The 15,092-nt window shown below is 37.7% G+C and overlaps 1 protein-coding gene across 7 annotated transcripts in view; it reads left to right on the top strand.

Moving 5' to 3' along the window:
* The window catches only part of Dcun1d4 (defective in cullin neddylation 1 domain containing 4), a 71,423-nt gene that overhangs the window by 17,818 nt on the left and 38,513 nt on the right, over positions 1-15,092 (top strand). For 5 of the 7 annotated variants that reach the window (XM_074042275.1, XM_074042279.1, XM_074042280.1 and 2 more), the window contains 4 exons: positions 1,923-1,993; positions 2,381-2,420; positions 10,546-10,660; positions 13,468-13,559. In XM_074042275.1, the coding sequence (XP_073898376.1) occupies positions 1,923-1,993; positions 2,381-2,420; positions 10,546-10,660; positions 13,468-13,559 (318 nt within the window). Of the gene's footprint in view, positions 1-1,922; positions 1,994-2,380; positions 2,421-2,815; positions 3,650-10,545; positions 10,661-13,467; positions 13,560-15,092 lie in introns of those variants that run through there. The other 2 variants (XM_074042278.1, XM_074042276.1) reach the window with 2 other exon arrangements.

The raw sequence follows: 15,092 nt of genomic DNA, 5'->3' as shown, positions 1-15,092 counted from the left end.
CTTTTGGGGAGTGAGTGGTGCCAAGAGTTTAATTTCTAGATGATAATAGAATGTATAATTTATCTTCTTTTTTTTTTTTTTATCTGAGACAGGGTCTCACTAGTTGCCCAGGCTGGCCTGGAATTTGTGATGTTACTGCCTCTCAGCCTCCTGAGTGCTGGGATTGTGGACATGTACCACCACGGCTGGCCTGTCTTCCTGTTTTTAAATTGAGAGAATACCAAAGTGTGTGTGGAGGGATATGGCTTGGTGTAGCATATGGGGAGGGTGTGGGAGTTGGATATTTCAGCTCCTCACAGCCTCTTGCAGGTTTGGAGAGGGCTGTCACTTCTAGTTTTAGTGACCCTCATCTGTGTTTAGTAAGTGTAAACTAAAATAAATAAGTACATATGTACACATGCACACAGTTGCATACCCAAGGTGCTTTTCTGAATCCTTTCTGGGCAATTGTACTAAGTAAGATGGAAGACACAGATTCTGTGCAACATGATGTCATCATTTACTCTAAGCATGCCTAGATAATTCACACACCAGACAATTAACACATGTCTCTATATGAGGCCTGTTTAGAGCCTCTGGCCATCTCTCAGTCAAAATGCTGGTTCTGGGCTGGAGCACTGCTCATGTAGCGAGCAAATATGGCCTGCCGCTCCTGCTGCCTGCATGAAGTGTCAGGGACTCTGCTGTCATTTGGCCTGCTGTCCTGCAGGCCTGCCAAGAACCGGATTCCTAGCAGAATGTAAAAGAGAAAGTAAACCTTTCTAACTAGTAGCAGGAAAGCAGCCCCTGCACAGACAGCTTGCATGGTAGCATCTGATGTTTGAAATCTGTTCTTTGTATCTAACACGCGTCCAAATATTCCAGTGAAAGGGGACTTCCTTTTTTCTTCCTTTTCATTAAAATGGCATAACTAAGAGAGTTACAGTATCTTTTCAAGGTCATCTTCATACTAACCTCTGTGACAGAAAATAACTAATGTAAATTTTTATTTTATGATACTTTTATTGATGGCTTTTTCAAATATGAAATTATTCACAAATTTTTAGTTCATTTGTGTGGCCTAATATGTATACAAGCATACTTTATAAAAACATTTGAAATGAGAAATGCAAAAGCCTATCAGTTCATTACAGTTTTGTGCTGTGCAGGGTTCCAGGAGGGAACAACTTCATCTGTCTTTCTTGTGCGTGACTTAGTGTGTAATCTGAAATAATTAGAGGTGATACGTGGATGTACTCCTTGATCTGGGCCTGGTTCCTTAGGAGTGTGATTCCTGCTTCTGTGGCACACTTTACTATTGCAGTGCCTGCAAATAACTGTGCAGACTACACCGGGCCCTGGCCTCTGAGGTGTGGAGCACGCAGGACAGTTCTGTGATCTGTGTGTGTTGAAGGGGAGGGGCAGCAGTAGAGAGAACAGTTTTACTCTCTGCTCTATAATCTATCACAAAAAAACGTGTAAGTAAATATATGTTAAGAAATGCTTTTCTGTCATTTTCTTGCCAGGAGCTTGCTTATGTACCGAAAATTCTAGAGGGAAGGGCGGGGGAAAGTGAGTGCATTTCATTTGAGCGCTCATCTGTCTTCTATTTGTGTGACTCGTTTTATTTACTCACATTATTTATATTAAGTTCAAGTTCACTGCAGGCAGGATTTTACAGCAACTACAGTATTTTCTTTTTATCTTAGAATTCACATGAAAAACTCATGAGTTTTAACAATTGGTTAGGAATTTAACTTTATTGTCAGGTCTTATTTCTAGGAGGTAGGACAGCTCAGTAGTTGCATGTTTGTTTGGTGTTTTTAAAATTTATAAGCACCAAATAATTGATATGTGGAAACGTCATTTATCTTCACTATTGGGCTTTAAGTCTTTTTGCAGTTTGGGAAATAACACTGGTTTTTCTCCTTTTTCTTTTAAAGACTTTCAGCTGAACTCTCATCTCTCAACACTGGCAAATATTCATAAGATCTATCATACCCTTAATAAGCTAGTAAGTCAATCTTTTTTTTTTTTTTTTTTTTTGGTGGGACTGTGGTTTGAACTCAGGGCTTCGCACTTGCAAAGCAGGTGCTCTATTGCTTGAGCCACATCTCCAGACCATTTTGCTCTGGTTATTTTTGGAGATGGGATCTCTTGAACATTTTGCCCAGGCTGGGCTTGAATGGTGATCCTTCCAATCTCACGCAGGTGTGAGCCACCAGCTAGTAAGTCAACCTTAAACACAAAACCACCATCTGTTTGGTCTTTTTGTGTAAATTATTTGATTAAAAAAAAATTGAATTGTGAATGAGATATCAATTGCTTATGAAAATACTAAATTTTAAAACTTGCTGTATGGCATGTAATTTCTTAGTAATAATGAACATATTTCTTGCAGAATCTAACAGAAGACATTGGCCAAGACGATCACCAAACAGGTATCTATAAATGCTAGTACTACTTAATTTTTTAAAAAAACATGCTAATATTATGAAAGAGAAACACCAGCCACAAATACTCTGTGTTGTCATTGACAAGTTGCTACTTGATTGAGGATGTATTTCAGGGTGTAGTAAAGGCAGCTGTGTTACTTGTTACTCTCTGGCCCTGTGGGTCTCAAAGTTTAGGTAGTACTATAATCTGGGAAGGTCTTGTTTCAAACACTCATTGCCAGGCCCCACCCTGAGTTTTCTGGTCTGTAGATTTGGGGCAGGACCTCAGTTTGCATTCCTAACATGCTCCCAGGTGATGTTGATACAGTTGGTCTGGACCACATTTTGAGAACCACTTCTCTAAAATGTTAGTGATTATAAAGTTCAGAAACTTGCATTTGGTCTGTAATTACTAAACTTCTAACAAAAATTGTTAAACTATCTTTTAAAATATGAAAATTCCCACAGTGATATATGAATCCATGCTTGTCTTAGTCTGTTCAGGCTACAAAAGAATGCCTTAGATTGGGTAATTTATAAACAGTAGAAATTTGTGATTTACAGTTCTGGAGGCTAAGAAGCTGAAGATCAAGGCACAGATACCTTCCTTGTCTGCCAAGGGCCTGCTTCTCGTTGATAGCATTTCCTTGCTGTGTCCTCACATATGGGAGCAGGAGACTGCTTTCATAGGGCACTGATCATAGTCACAAGGGATTCATCCTTACGACTTATCACTCCTACAGGCCCCGCTCTTCATATCAACACTTTAGGGATTAGATTTCAACATGTGAATTTTGGAGAGATAGAAACATTCAGGCCATAGCAGTGCTTGTTGGAGAATTTTGAATAGCACAAAAGTAAGTGGAGTGAAAAGTGATATTGCTCCTTCATATCTCTCAGTCCTACCACTCTCCCCAGCACATGATTTAATGTTGTTTTTTTCAGGTATTTTTATGCATATGCATATATTTGTATGTGGTTGTTTTGATTTAGCATCCATGATACATTATGCACATTATAATGCATCTGTTTTCATAAATGGTACATCTTAGAAATTTTTGAGATGTAGGACTTCCCCTCCCTCTTTCCAGATTGGTTGAGAATCAATTGAAAATTAAGCCTCAGATGGAGATTGAAATAACAGTATTGTTGGCAAACACAACTTAATTGTGCACCAAGAATGCTGAAGCTTTTTAGTATTTCATGTGACTCACTGAAATACTAAATACAACTAGGTGAGTACAGATTGACACACCTGCTGTGCCTCTCCATCTCCCATGCTATGAATGTGTAAGGCTTCCTACTTTTTTTTTTCTGGTAGTGGGGTTTGGACTCAGAACCTTAAGCTTGCTAGGCAGATAGATGCTCTACCACTTGAGTCATACCCCCAAGCCCTTCCCACTCTCCCTCCCTTCCTCCTTTTCTTCCTTTCTTTTTCTACTGGGGTTTGAACTCAGGGCTTTAGACTTGCTAGGCAGGCCCTCTACCACTTGAGCCACTCTGCTAGCCCTTTTTTTGTGTTGGGTATTTTTGAGATAGGGTCTTGTGAGCTATTTCCCTGGGCTGGCTTGGATCTTATCTTTGCCTCCCAAGTAGCTAGGATTATAGGTGTGAGCTACTGGCACCAAGCTACTTTAGTTATTTTTCAGGTAGAGTCTGGCACATTGCAGGGATCACAGACATGTACCATCATGCCTGACTTATTGATTGAGATGGTGTCTTGCTAACATTTTTTTTTTTTTTTTTTTTTTGCTTATGCTGGCCTATAACCACATTCTTCTTCATCTCCACCTCTTGAGTAGCTGGGATTATAGGCCATGGCTCCTGGCTGGCTTCATACTTCTGCCTGCTTGGCTGACAGGCACATCTGAAAGGAGCTCAGAGAAACTAGGCCCTCTGCTCTGCTTGCCCTCTCTGGATCACCAGTGAGAGCAGACACTTCTTCCAGGGGAGGAGTGAGAAAGGCAGCAAATACTGACAGAGGAGTTCTAGGAGGTCAGGGACATGGAGGGTCTTTTCATAGTAGCACACTTATAAGGGCCTATTCTATTCTGTAATGGCTGTATAATTTTCTAATTCATGAATAAATCATATGTTTCTTCAATCTCCTGATGATAAAAGTTTTAGCTATTTTCAGTAATGCTGGACCAGTTTTAATAGTTAGGGGGGACAATAGCACAATTCTGTCCCTTTCTGTAACAGTATGTTGGTGGACTATGAGGATTTTTTAAACTTAGTGTAGTTTTAATTTTAAAACTGAATTTAACTCCTCTCAGTTCTGAATCTTGTACACTATGTAGTTAATTTTGAAGTTTTGGTTTAAATGAATAATGTTACTAATAGTAATTTTATATCTAAATATTTAACCCGGAAAGTGGCCCTATAATAACTATAAGTTATGGTTTAGGAAGATGAAAGAGGAAAGTATAGTGACCTTGACCTCCCCTTTTGCTTTTGGGGACAGCATGTGTTTCTTGACCTTTGGTCTATGACATGCTGGTACAGTGCCTGATCAGTCAGTGCTAGCGATTTCTTAGAGTAATCCGTTTCATCCAGTTCCACATCTAGTTATAGTATCCCTTGTGATTCCTATACCTGACAGAGTCTACTTGAAAATTTAAGCAATGTAAAATCAGTGGTGTTTGGAAATCTAAACAAGTATAGACACTGAGGTGCCTCTTTGACTGTCTTGGCCCAAAAGGAGTGTGAGTGCCATTCTATAACTTTTACATGTAGAAGAGTCAAGCCCATGTCAAAAGCCTGGGAGTTTCGTGCTCTGTCTTCTCTAAAATTTTTCTCTGCTGCTTTTAATCTTCCACCAGAGAGGGAGGGAGAAGGAGAAGAAGGGGGCGGGGAGGGGTAAGAAAGGGAGGGGAAGGGAGAGAGGGAGAGGAGAGAATGAAAACTAGTAGTTAGATAACCCCAGAATAGAGGAAATTCTTTTTTTTTTTGAAGGCCAAAAGAGAAAGGACAAATGAGTAAGGAAAATGTAAGTGCCAAAGTCAGTATTAGTAAGAGAAAGGAAAGGAAACTTCTTTTGTCTTAAATAGCAGGACAAATAATTATGCATAAAAAAATAGTTTCATGCAGACAAGCAAGGAGTTAAATGATCTGTTCAAGAAAATGAAATAAAATATTTGGTACTCCCAAGATGTCTTAAAGTGCAATGTATTTATCAATGTAAATTGTTACATCTTTGTGACATTGTTCATTGAAGAGTGAGGTGAACTAGCTGTATAAAAATACTAAAGTGGCAGAGTGAGCTATGAAAAATGTTATTAAGTGAAACAATGCTGTGATACAGCAAGCTCACTAAATGAAAAATTAGTGAGATTTTTATATTGGAACATGCATTTGTTGTAGGTTTGGAAAAAATCAGAAACACTCTCTAGTTTTGTAGACCTCTTGTTTGGAGATGACTGAAAATTGGGCACATGAGTTGATGTGTCTTGTGAAAAATTAGTTCTGACAGTGACTCATTTTACTGAGGCCTGCAAAGCCAAGACCATTTTAATTACATATATATGCATACATACAAACATACATACACACACTCTCTCTCTCTCTCTCATTATTATAAAGGAAGAGGAGCACTTCCTTAGACACCATTTTTTAAGAATAACATGCTTAGTTAAATTATTATCAAAACAGTAAGCTGAGTAAACATTCAAGGGCCTTTGCTCTGATCCAGGTGAACTCAAGTTGCCTTTTAAACTTAATTTTCTGGGACAAATACTAGGATAGGCCTGTTGAAAAATGCTGTCAGTATTTGTAGTTGTATATGTAGGAAGGAATACTATATTAATCAACCCTGGTTTATTTGAAAATATGGCCAGTTAAAAATATTGAATGTTTAGTTTGTTCTTTTGAAATACTAACCAGAAAAAAGAATCTGAACTCAAATTATAAATCATAACCTTTGGATAAGATTACATAATTATTATTGCTCCCTAATGATCATATAAACACCACAGCATTACTAAGGAGCTTTTGGCATCCACAGTAGGCACTTTCGGAATCCCTCTCAGGTATGAGATCCTTGGTGTCATATTGCAAAAAGTGCTTGGTAATTGTCAATGTATTATTAGAACATTGGTCTTGATATGTTGTCTTTACCTATAGGCCAAATAGTTTGTAGTTCATTCTCTGAAGTAAATTAATGTACTGTAACAGTCTTGAGTGTATTATTTACTCTCTAATTTTTTAGTGTAATTTTAATTGAAGTAGATTAAGTATTACAAATTCTGAGTCATTGAAGTCTAAATGTTACAAATAAATGAAAATTTATAGAACATACTCATTTAGATTTAAGTATTTTTATTGCAAAATCACCTTTCGCAGAGTTATTTTAAGAAGCATTTATATTTTAATAAAACTCTACCTTCCTCTAAACTTAAGGGTATTTGTTAAGCTGACAAATGGGAAATCAGAAGTGATGGTGTTTTAAATACCTGGAAATGTACTGATTTTTCAAGCAGAACTTGATTTATGCATGTTTTAGTAACACATTTATTTAACAAATATTAAGTGTCCACTAATGCCTCAATAATGTATTAATACAATACCATATTAGTTGCTGAATACATACAAGTGAACCAAACAGGATCCTGCAAACAGATGCATCTGCCCCTCCCCCCTTGTTATTTGTTTTGTTTTGTTTTTTTGGAGACAGACTCACCATGTTGCTCAGATTGATCTTGCTATGTAACCTCGACTGGCCTCAAACATGCAGTCTTGGCTGCTTCAGTTTTCTGAGTGCTAGGATTATAGGCATATGCTATCATATCTGGAACAAAATGAGCCTTTGCATATAATCTTAAAAAATCTGCTGTTGCTCTTGTTCAATTAGGATCTGTCAGTGAGGAGAGGAGTTGGGGCAGAGAGCAGGTTTGGGCAAACAGCCTGAATTGTGTGCTCTTTGTGTAGTTAGTTGATTTAGTTTTTGTTGGCAAATTATTATTTTAAGGAAGCTTGTTTTTCATGGCATTAAATTGCTGCTTTTTCTGTAGCCTGAAACTTTTTACTATCATCCTGGGTTCTAGGGTGTTTGTGCCTGGAAGAACTGAGGTCTATGGTCCCCAGAAGCTTTCTTCCCAGTCTGAGTTTGCCACATCCTTTCTGTGAGGTGACTGACTATGCACAGAGCAGAGAGATGGAGAAGGCCTCAACTGTGGTGGACACTGGGGAGGTGAATAGCCATGACTTCTTGTGAAAAATGCTCTGCATGGTCACTTACTTGTGCTGATGCTTAGAGCAGAATGATCTAAAAGAAAATCATGCCTCTTGCTAGGAGATAAAAGTTTTGAACAAACAAATGAATAAATTGTCAAATTTGGGGTGGTTTGGGTTTCCAGTATTTATGAGTTTTACACAGACACAAGAAAAACTGATTTATGAAACTTAACAGAAAGCATTCCTCAGTAGGAAAAGAGAGAGAGAGAAAGCTGAAAACATTGGTTAACTTAAAATATTTGTGTGTTTACCAAAAACATGCTACTGACAAGTAGGATTTGGTGAAAGCCAGACATTATACCAGTGTTTATGCAGAAGCAGATGGTAGGGGAGTTAGTGAATTAGGTTTTGTTAGAGAAGACATTATTTAAATTGTTCATTTACTATGGACCGAAAAGACAAGTGTGTTTCCCTCTGTTCTACAAATACTTGAGGAAGGGACAGCTGTTGCCAGAGAAGGTGCTCAGAGCCAAACCATGACTACTCTTTTTCCTTCACATGCACACATCCGGGAGGGAGAAGTATGCCTCCAAGTGTGAGGCACACACTTCATAACTAAGTGAGGCAAACCTTTTCATTCTCATTCCCCTCCCCGAAACATTAATGGACAAGGATAAATCTTCTATGCTGAGACTGCAAAAGGTTGGACCACTATAGGTCTTGGGACCTTTAGTATGCTTTAGTATTATTTGTAAAGAGGAAATACGAATGTTTTTATGGAAAGATGAATGGGGTATGTCGGGTGGTATACACTCTGGCTTTTTCTTCCTCTTCCCTGCTGGTGTGCAAAGAGTGGATTTAGCATTGCTTTGTGTCTCTGAAGAAGCCTTTCTTCCCACCCTTGGCAGGACAGGTCTAACTGGGCCACCATGCAATGTGGCTGGAGGTCATCTGGGTAGGGTTGGTGGGGATCTAGGTCTGGGCTGAGGGAGCAAACAGGCTCCTTAAGCCTAAGCAAAGTCGAGGATAGGCTCTAGGCAGGAACCCATTTGGGTTCATAACAGAAGGGGTGTTTTGCTTGGTATGACCCTGAAGTATGTCACCCAGGGAATCTAACATGATGTCAGAAATCTAAATGTGACCTGGGATTCAGGTGATCAGTGCTCTTAGCAGTGTTGTGACTTTAGCTACTGACAACCCTTGCCTTGCTTTCAGAGTACATGTCTACTTTGCCTAGTAGACACCATCCCTCCCCAGCTCACTGTGGTCTGACCTCCCTGGCTGCCCTGTACTTTACTGCTAAATGTCCTCCTTTCCTTGAAGGACCTAGTGTGGCAGTGGATTATTCCCCTCGGTTTTCTCCTCTTTTGGCTTCTAGGATGTCACAAAGGAGAGGAGAGTCAGTTTCCTTCCTTCTCAGGTTGTCACCTTTTCCCAGCTCCTTGAATATCCATACTCTCCAGGACTCTCTCCTTCTTTCTCTACATCTCAGTCTAGGCTACAGCCTTGTAGAGGTGGCAGCAGATAGAGGCTGAAAGCTGACTTTGCTGCTGGCCTGCCCTGGAACCCTCAGCCTTGGTGCACGTTCTGAAACAGTGCGTGGCATCTCAGCACATACCAAATAGATAGACGTTTGTCTTCATGAAGATCCTGAAAGATTGATAGCACTGTTCCCATTCTTCAAGTGATGAGTGAACTAGAGGCCTGGAATAGGTTAGCAATTGCTGAGACCACAGAGTTGGCCAGAGAGCTAGAGCTTGCTCTTTGAATGCAGGTCACTAAACCCCAACAGGAAAATGTTCGCATAGCTCACTGAAAGTTCAGGGCTTTCAACAAGGTGTAAAGGAAGGAGGAGGCCATAGGGCCTGGATTCACCACTTCTCACTTAGAGACCTTGGAAAGTCTCCTCAATGCTGAGCGTTGCGTTTTCTCATCTGTTAAGTAGAGCTAAATACCTTTGCCCTGTCTGTGGTTCGGGGTTATTGTGGGAACTAAATGGCATATCTGATAGCACTTCTGTCAAAATGGAGTATTTAATTATCTTACAATTCCCTTGTAATTTATAATGGTTTAAGACAGTCTGAGGTAAGACTGCCTGGGTTTGAATCCTAGTTTTGCCACTTACTTTACCTCTCCCTGCCTCCATTTTCTTACCTGCATGAGGTAGTTGTGACTCTCTCTTCACAGCCTTCCTTGTTATGAGCTTAACTGAGTTACTGAGTTAGTACATACAAGGATTAGGCTCATAGTAAGTTCTAACTAAGTGTTCACTGTTGTTCAGTTAGTGTTCAATGTTATTATCTTTCATTGTTAAATTTTAATACCTTTTACTAAATTAAAGTTATGCTTCCTGACAGAAACCCTATCTGAGACTGGGAAAAACAAAAGAATTGTAGAAATTTGTTTTCAAGGCCATATCGGACTTCCAACTCAAATCCAAATCCTCCTTTTTTTTTTTTTTTTAATTAAAATTTTTTTTTCTCATTGGATATCCCTTGATTCTTATAAGTGTTAGGTTGGTGTGCTGTGTGTGTTTTAGAGGCAGGGTTACTTGTTGAGATGGCCTTGCTTCATGAAGTGCATAAATGCATGAACAAGACAATTTCTCTTGAAGGAATATTGACATATAAGAGAAGCAAAAAGGTTAGGCGATTTTAGGTGAGTTCCATTAGTATTTTTGGAAAGTAAATTGAAATTGATCACTTCTATTTCTGGTGGGAAATAGATTTGGGATGATGGGAAGTATTCACTTGCTTTTGTCATTGGTAGGTATATTTCTTGACTGTAACATTTCCTCAAAGAGGAACTAAAACCCATTTTCTCTCTTTATAGTATCTTCTGATAACATCTGAGCCCTTTATAGTACAAGCCATGGAAGTTTTTATTTAGTTTTACATTGTTTTGGAAGAGTTACCATGTTGCATGCCATAATTTTGTGCACTTTGAATTTGTTTTATAGGAAGCCTGCGGTCTTGCAGTTCTTCAGACTGCTTTAGTAAAGTGATGCCACCAAGGAAAAAGAGAAGACCTGCCTCTGGAGATGACTTATCTGCCAAGAAAAGCAGACATGATAGGTATGGTGTTGGGACCTTAGATCCAGATTGATGACATGCATGTGAAAGGTATGCGTGTCTACCTAATCCATTCTGGGTCTTGTGCAGATGCCAGCTGGAATACTATTTGATTCTGCAGGTGATCTTTCAAAGTGTAATTATTTAATAATGCTTTTTAAAAGATGTCTGGGCTTATAGGTATAAAAACAGGCAATTTGAGTTCTTAGACATTAAAATTTTATCTTAACCTATTGATCCTCTGAAACTGGGGTAGCATTAGGTTTCTTTCTTTGAAGCCTTGCTGTTCATGCTTGGTGAAGAGCACAGAATTGATGTCTGTTCTCTCAGAAGGTCTCACTCACTAATTGCAAATATAGGGCTGGGGTGACAGTATCCTAAGGGCTGTACACCCACCCGGAGTATCAAACAACTAAGACTTATTCTCAGATGAGTGAGAAGTTGATAAAAACTGTGAAAAACAAGACTGTTTAAAATACTTCCTTTTCAGACAAGTCAACTGTTTATCTTGGTAACTCCAAGGCCTATTAAATGTTTATTTTAGACATATTTTTTAATCATTTTAATAAGTAATTTTTTCTCCTTCCTCCCTCTTTCCCTCCCTCCCCCAATGGAAAAAGAATATAATCTTATGTGCTTTTTTTTTTTTTTTTAATCTTTCCCCATTCTTGCTCTGTAGGTCATATTATTAATGCGCCAGAATTTCCCTATCTGTAATTCCATTAGATGATATTTTTCTGTTTCTTTCTTGCTGTGATACTTTATTTGTTGTAACTAGGAAGAATAGAGAGATGGACTCTGAAAATGTAAACATAATGTTACTGTTCATATCTCAGAGTAGAAAATACCTAAAAGAACAGCAGTTTTGAGGAGAATCCCTAGCAATCTTTAGGCCAGTGATTTTCAGTTTCATGAGAGCAGGTTACTTGATATATTTTTGCTGGTGTGGATGTTATTTTCAGGGAATTGCATTTTGAGCCTGTATAGCCCTTATTTTTCACCACAGTGTAATATGATTTAGTATGATAAAGCCAGGTTAAACACAAGCAGTTGAGTTGCAGTTTCTGAGTTTTATTTTTTTTTAATAACAGCTTTATTTACATATCATGAAATTTATATATTTCAAGTGTACAATTAAGTAGGTTTTTTAAGAAATTGAGTTTTGTAAATTGTTACTACAAACCAGCTTTAGGACATATCCATCAACCCAGTCACATTCCTGATGCCCAAACACAGTCAGTCACTCCTGACTACTTATAGCCCCAGGCAACTACTAATCTACTTTCTAGCCCTTCAGATTTGCCTTTGATGGACATTTTGCATAAATGGTCTTTTGTGTCTCTTTTCTTGAACTTAGCATAATGTTTTTGAGGTCATCTGTATAATAACGTATCAGTGTTTCATTTCTTTTATTTATTGAATGGTATCCTATTGGATTGTCTTGGGTCCATTTTTATGTAGAGTATTTTAAGTAATTCAAATGTTATAGAGTCCAGGTTATTGACTAATCATAGGCTTTGAGCTAAGATAGGTATGTCTGGGCCCAGGATTAAAACTTAACGTATTTGAACTCTTTGACGATATTTACCTTTATTTCCAGGTAGTATGCCTACCTTTTATAGAAGAAATATAAAACTTGTGGTTTGCAGTTTCAAAATTTAACATCTTATAACTATGTTCTTTTTTTTTTTTTTTTTTTTTTCAGAATTTTGTTTTTTAGGTTTTTTTTGTTGTGTTATATGGGAGTACATTGTGGCACTTGCAAAAGTTCTCACAGTATATCAAATATAATGTTCTTTTTTTTAGGTGATAAAACTCAAAGGTACACACAGATAATCTAGCGATTGTCTAGGTCATGAGTAAATATTCACTATAAAAGAGAATTAGATAGGATTTTTACATTTTTATGTATTATGTAAATAAAAACTATATCCGTAATGTTTATATACATAACCACTCATGTAATTTATACATAAATGATGGGTTAAAATTTATATACTCAAAAATTTTATATCTGAATCATGATTTTAAGCTGCTTCTCTCACTTACTCAGGGAAGCCGTCCTCAGCTCCCGGTTATGAGATGAGGAATTCCTGCTGAGATTCAAGAGGAGGCTGATGTGCTTCCTGGTTCAGTTCCCCAGCTTTGGCTGGCATCTCCACAGTGCTGAATGATAAGAACCAGGTTTCTCTGTCTTTCTCTCTGCTGAGGCTTTCATGGTTATACAAACCAACTACCATCCAAGGAACCTGCTCTTGTCAACCTTGCACCGGAATTAATTTTTTTCCTGGAAGCTTGGAGATGAATTGATGATTCTTTTTATTTGCTTAATGATCTCTTGCATTGCCTCTTACTGATAAGTTCTTTCTAAGACTATGTTCTGTACTCGGCCTGATTTGTAAGACACACAAATCGGGGAATGTAGTGAAGGAAACACAAGTGGTTTTTAGGATCATTAATTGAAGATGACACCTTAGATATTTCTTGCTCTCATTTTGTATTTAGTCTGGCTAGTGAGATAGAGGAGAGTATATTTAATAACTGCTGTATTTAGTTCTTACTGATTATTTGTTAATTAGTGAAAAACTGTTAACTTAATAGCATTTACTTACCATTTAGTCCTTTATTAAGGCATGTATTGTATTTCAGTACTGTAGTTATAGAAGCTGAAGCTTGCAAATGCAGGAGTGAAATGTTTAAAATATACTTAATACATTGAATGTATGTCTGGTTTTGGTATAAGTATAAATTATCTGCTACTTAAAAGAGCTCATTATCTTTAAATAACTTAAGACTATTTCATCTTCTAGCATGTATAGAAAATATGAGTCAACTAGAATAAAGACTGAAGAAGAAGCCTTCTCAAGTAAGAGGTGCTTAGAGTGGTTCTATGAATATGCAGGTAGGTAATCATTCAAATCATCTAAGACTGATCCTTAGAAAACTAAGTAGGAGAGGCTAAAGAATTTTAAAATGTGTGCTGTTCAAATTTAGTGCGAGTGTGTATTGTATGTATGTGTGTTTGTGTCACTGTTGGAGAGGGGGAATGGAAGAAGGAAGGACAATGTTATGAACTACTAAATGTCTTGTTTATAGCCAGCACTGTAAAAGAATTCACAACGCTAGAAGGGAACTGAAAAGATGAAATGCACTTGGGAGAAATACTTTGGATTGCTAGGAAATGTATTTAGAATGCTGATAATGGGTAATTATTTGATTTTAGTGCCAAAGGTAAAATAAGTTTTGCTGCTTTTAACCATCATATAGTGCAGTAGAGTTTATTTAAGTGTCTGTAGTCTGAAAGGCGATTTAGCAGAAAATGTTTTATCATTTATCATGTCTTAAGTTCAGTCTCATTTTTGCCACTTACTGTAAATTGGCTGGATAATATAATATTGCAATCTGGGACTTGTTTGCAATTGTAACTATATATGTCATAAAAGAGAAAATGAAAAAGTTTTAGGTAGTTTGACCATTAGGGACTTTGTTCTTTTTCACCATATTTCAGGCCCTTTCAGCTTAACTGTTTAGCCTGTAACCTGTCAACTTGATTGTTCTGATAACCTTCAAACCAGTTTTCCTGTCACCAGTCTGTGTTCTAGACCAGGGTCCACATGTCTCTGGTTATCTTACTTAAAAAAATAAGTAAAATGAACAGCTTGTTCATATCATTACTTCATAATGTCCCTCATACCCTGCTATTTACAGGATAAGGCAAGTAACTCACTGTCCCTTTGTTAGAATGCATTTCTCCACTCTTCCATCTGACAGTAATTGTTCTGTTTAGTTCTGGCTGATGATTTGTTGATCAGTAAAAAATCTGCATTAAGTGCTTACCATTTAATTCTATATTAAGATACGACTGCCTATCTTGTAAGCCTCTTAATTATCTTACTCATCTTTGTACGGCCATAGAACTTGGTTTAAAACTTGTTTTGATCCACTTCAATTGAGTTCAAAGTTAGAATTTCTCTCTCTGGCTGTTTTCCTCCTAAAATCACTCGACCCTTTTTATAAGAGCCTTGTCCCTTTGGTCATAGTAATTGGTCTGGGGTAGACCACATTTTCTGGAGTTTTTCAGATTGAAGTTGGGAGAAGACTCTTTCTCCTCTGGTGGTAAACTTAAAGGATACAGTCCTGACTCCTTTAGTTTTCTTTGGATTTTTGCAAGCTACCTTAGTATCTTTCCAGTGGATTCTCATCACTTGTATGAGTGTCAGTTGGACTGTGTTTGCAGGGCATGGACACTAGTCAATACACTCTTATGGTAGTGGAATTGACCTATTTTTGTGTTTATTTCATTAGGATATGAATCTTCTGAAGATATTTTGTAATCTTAGTGAAAGTGGTTGACACATTTTTAAGGGTTCAGGACATAGGTGCTGAATGAATGAAGAGTTTTTCTGTATTCCTGTGACTTTGATTATGAAGACTT

The sequence above is a fragment of the Castor canadensis genome, chromosome 9 (assembly GCF_047511655.1).
Source record: "Castor canadensis chromosome 9, mCasCan1.hap1v2, whole genome shotgun sequence".
In the NCBI taxonomy this organism is placed as follows: domain Eukaryota; kingdom Metazoa; phylum Chordata; class Mammalia; order Rodentia; family Castoridae; genus Castor; species Castor canadensis.
The sequence above is the reverse complement of the archived record's forward strand: the minus strand, read 5'-3'. Positions and strand labels throughout refer to the sequence as shown.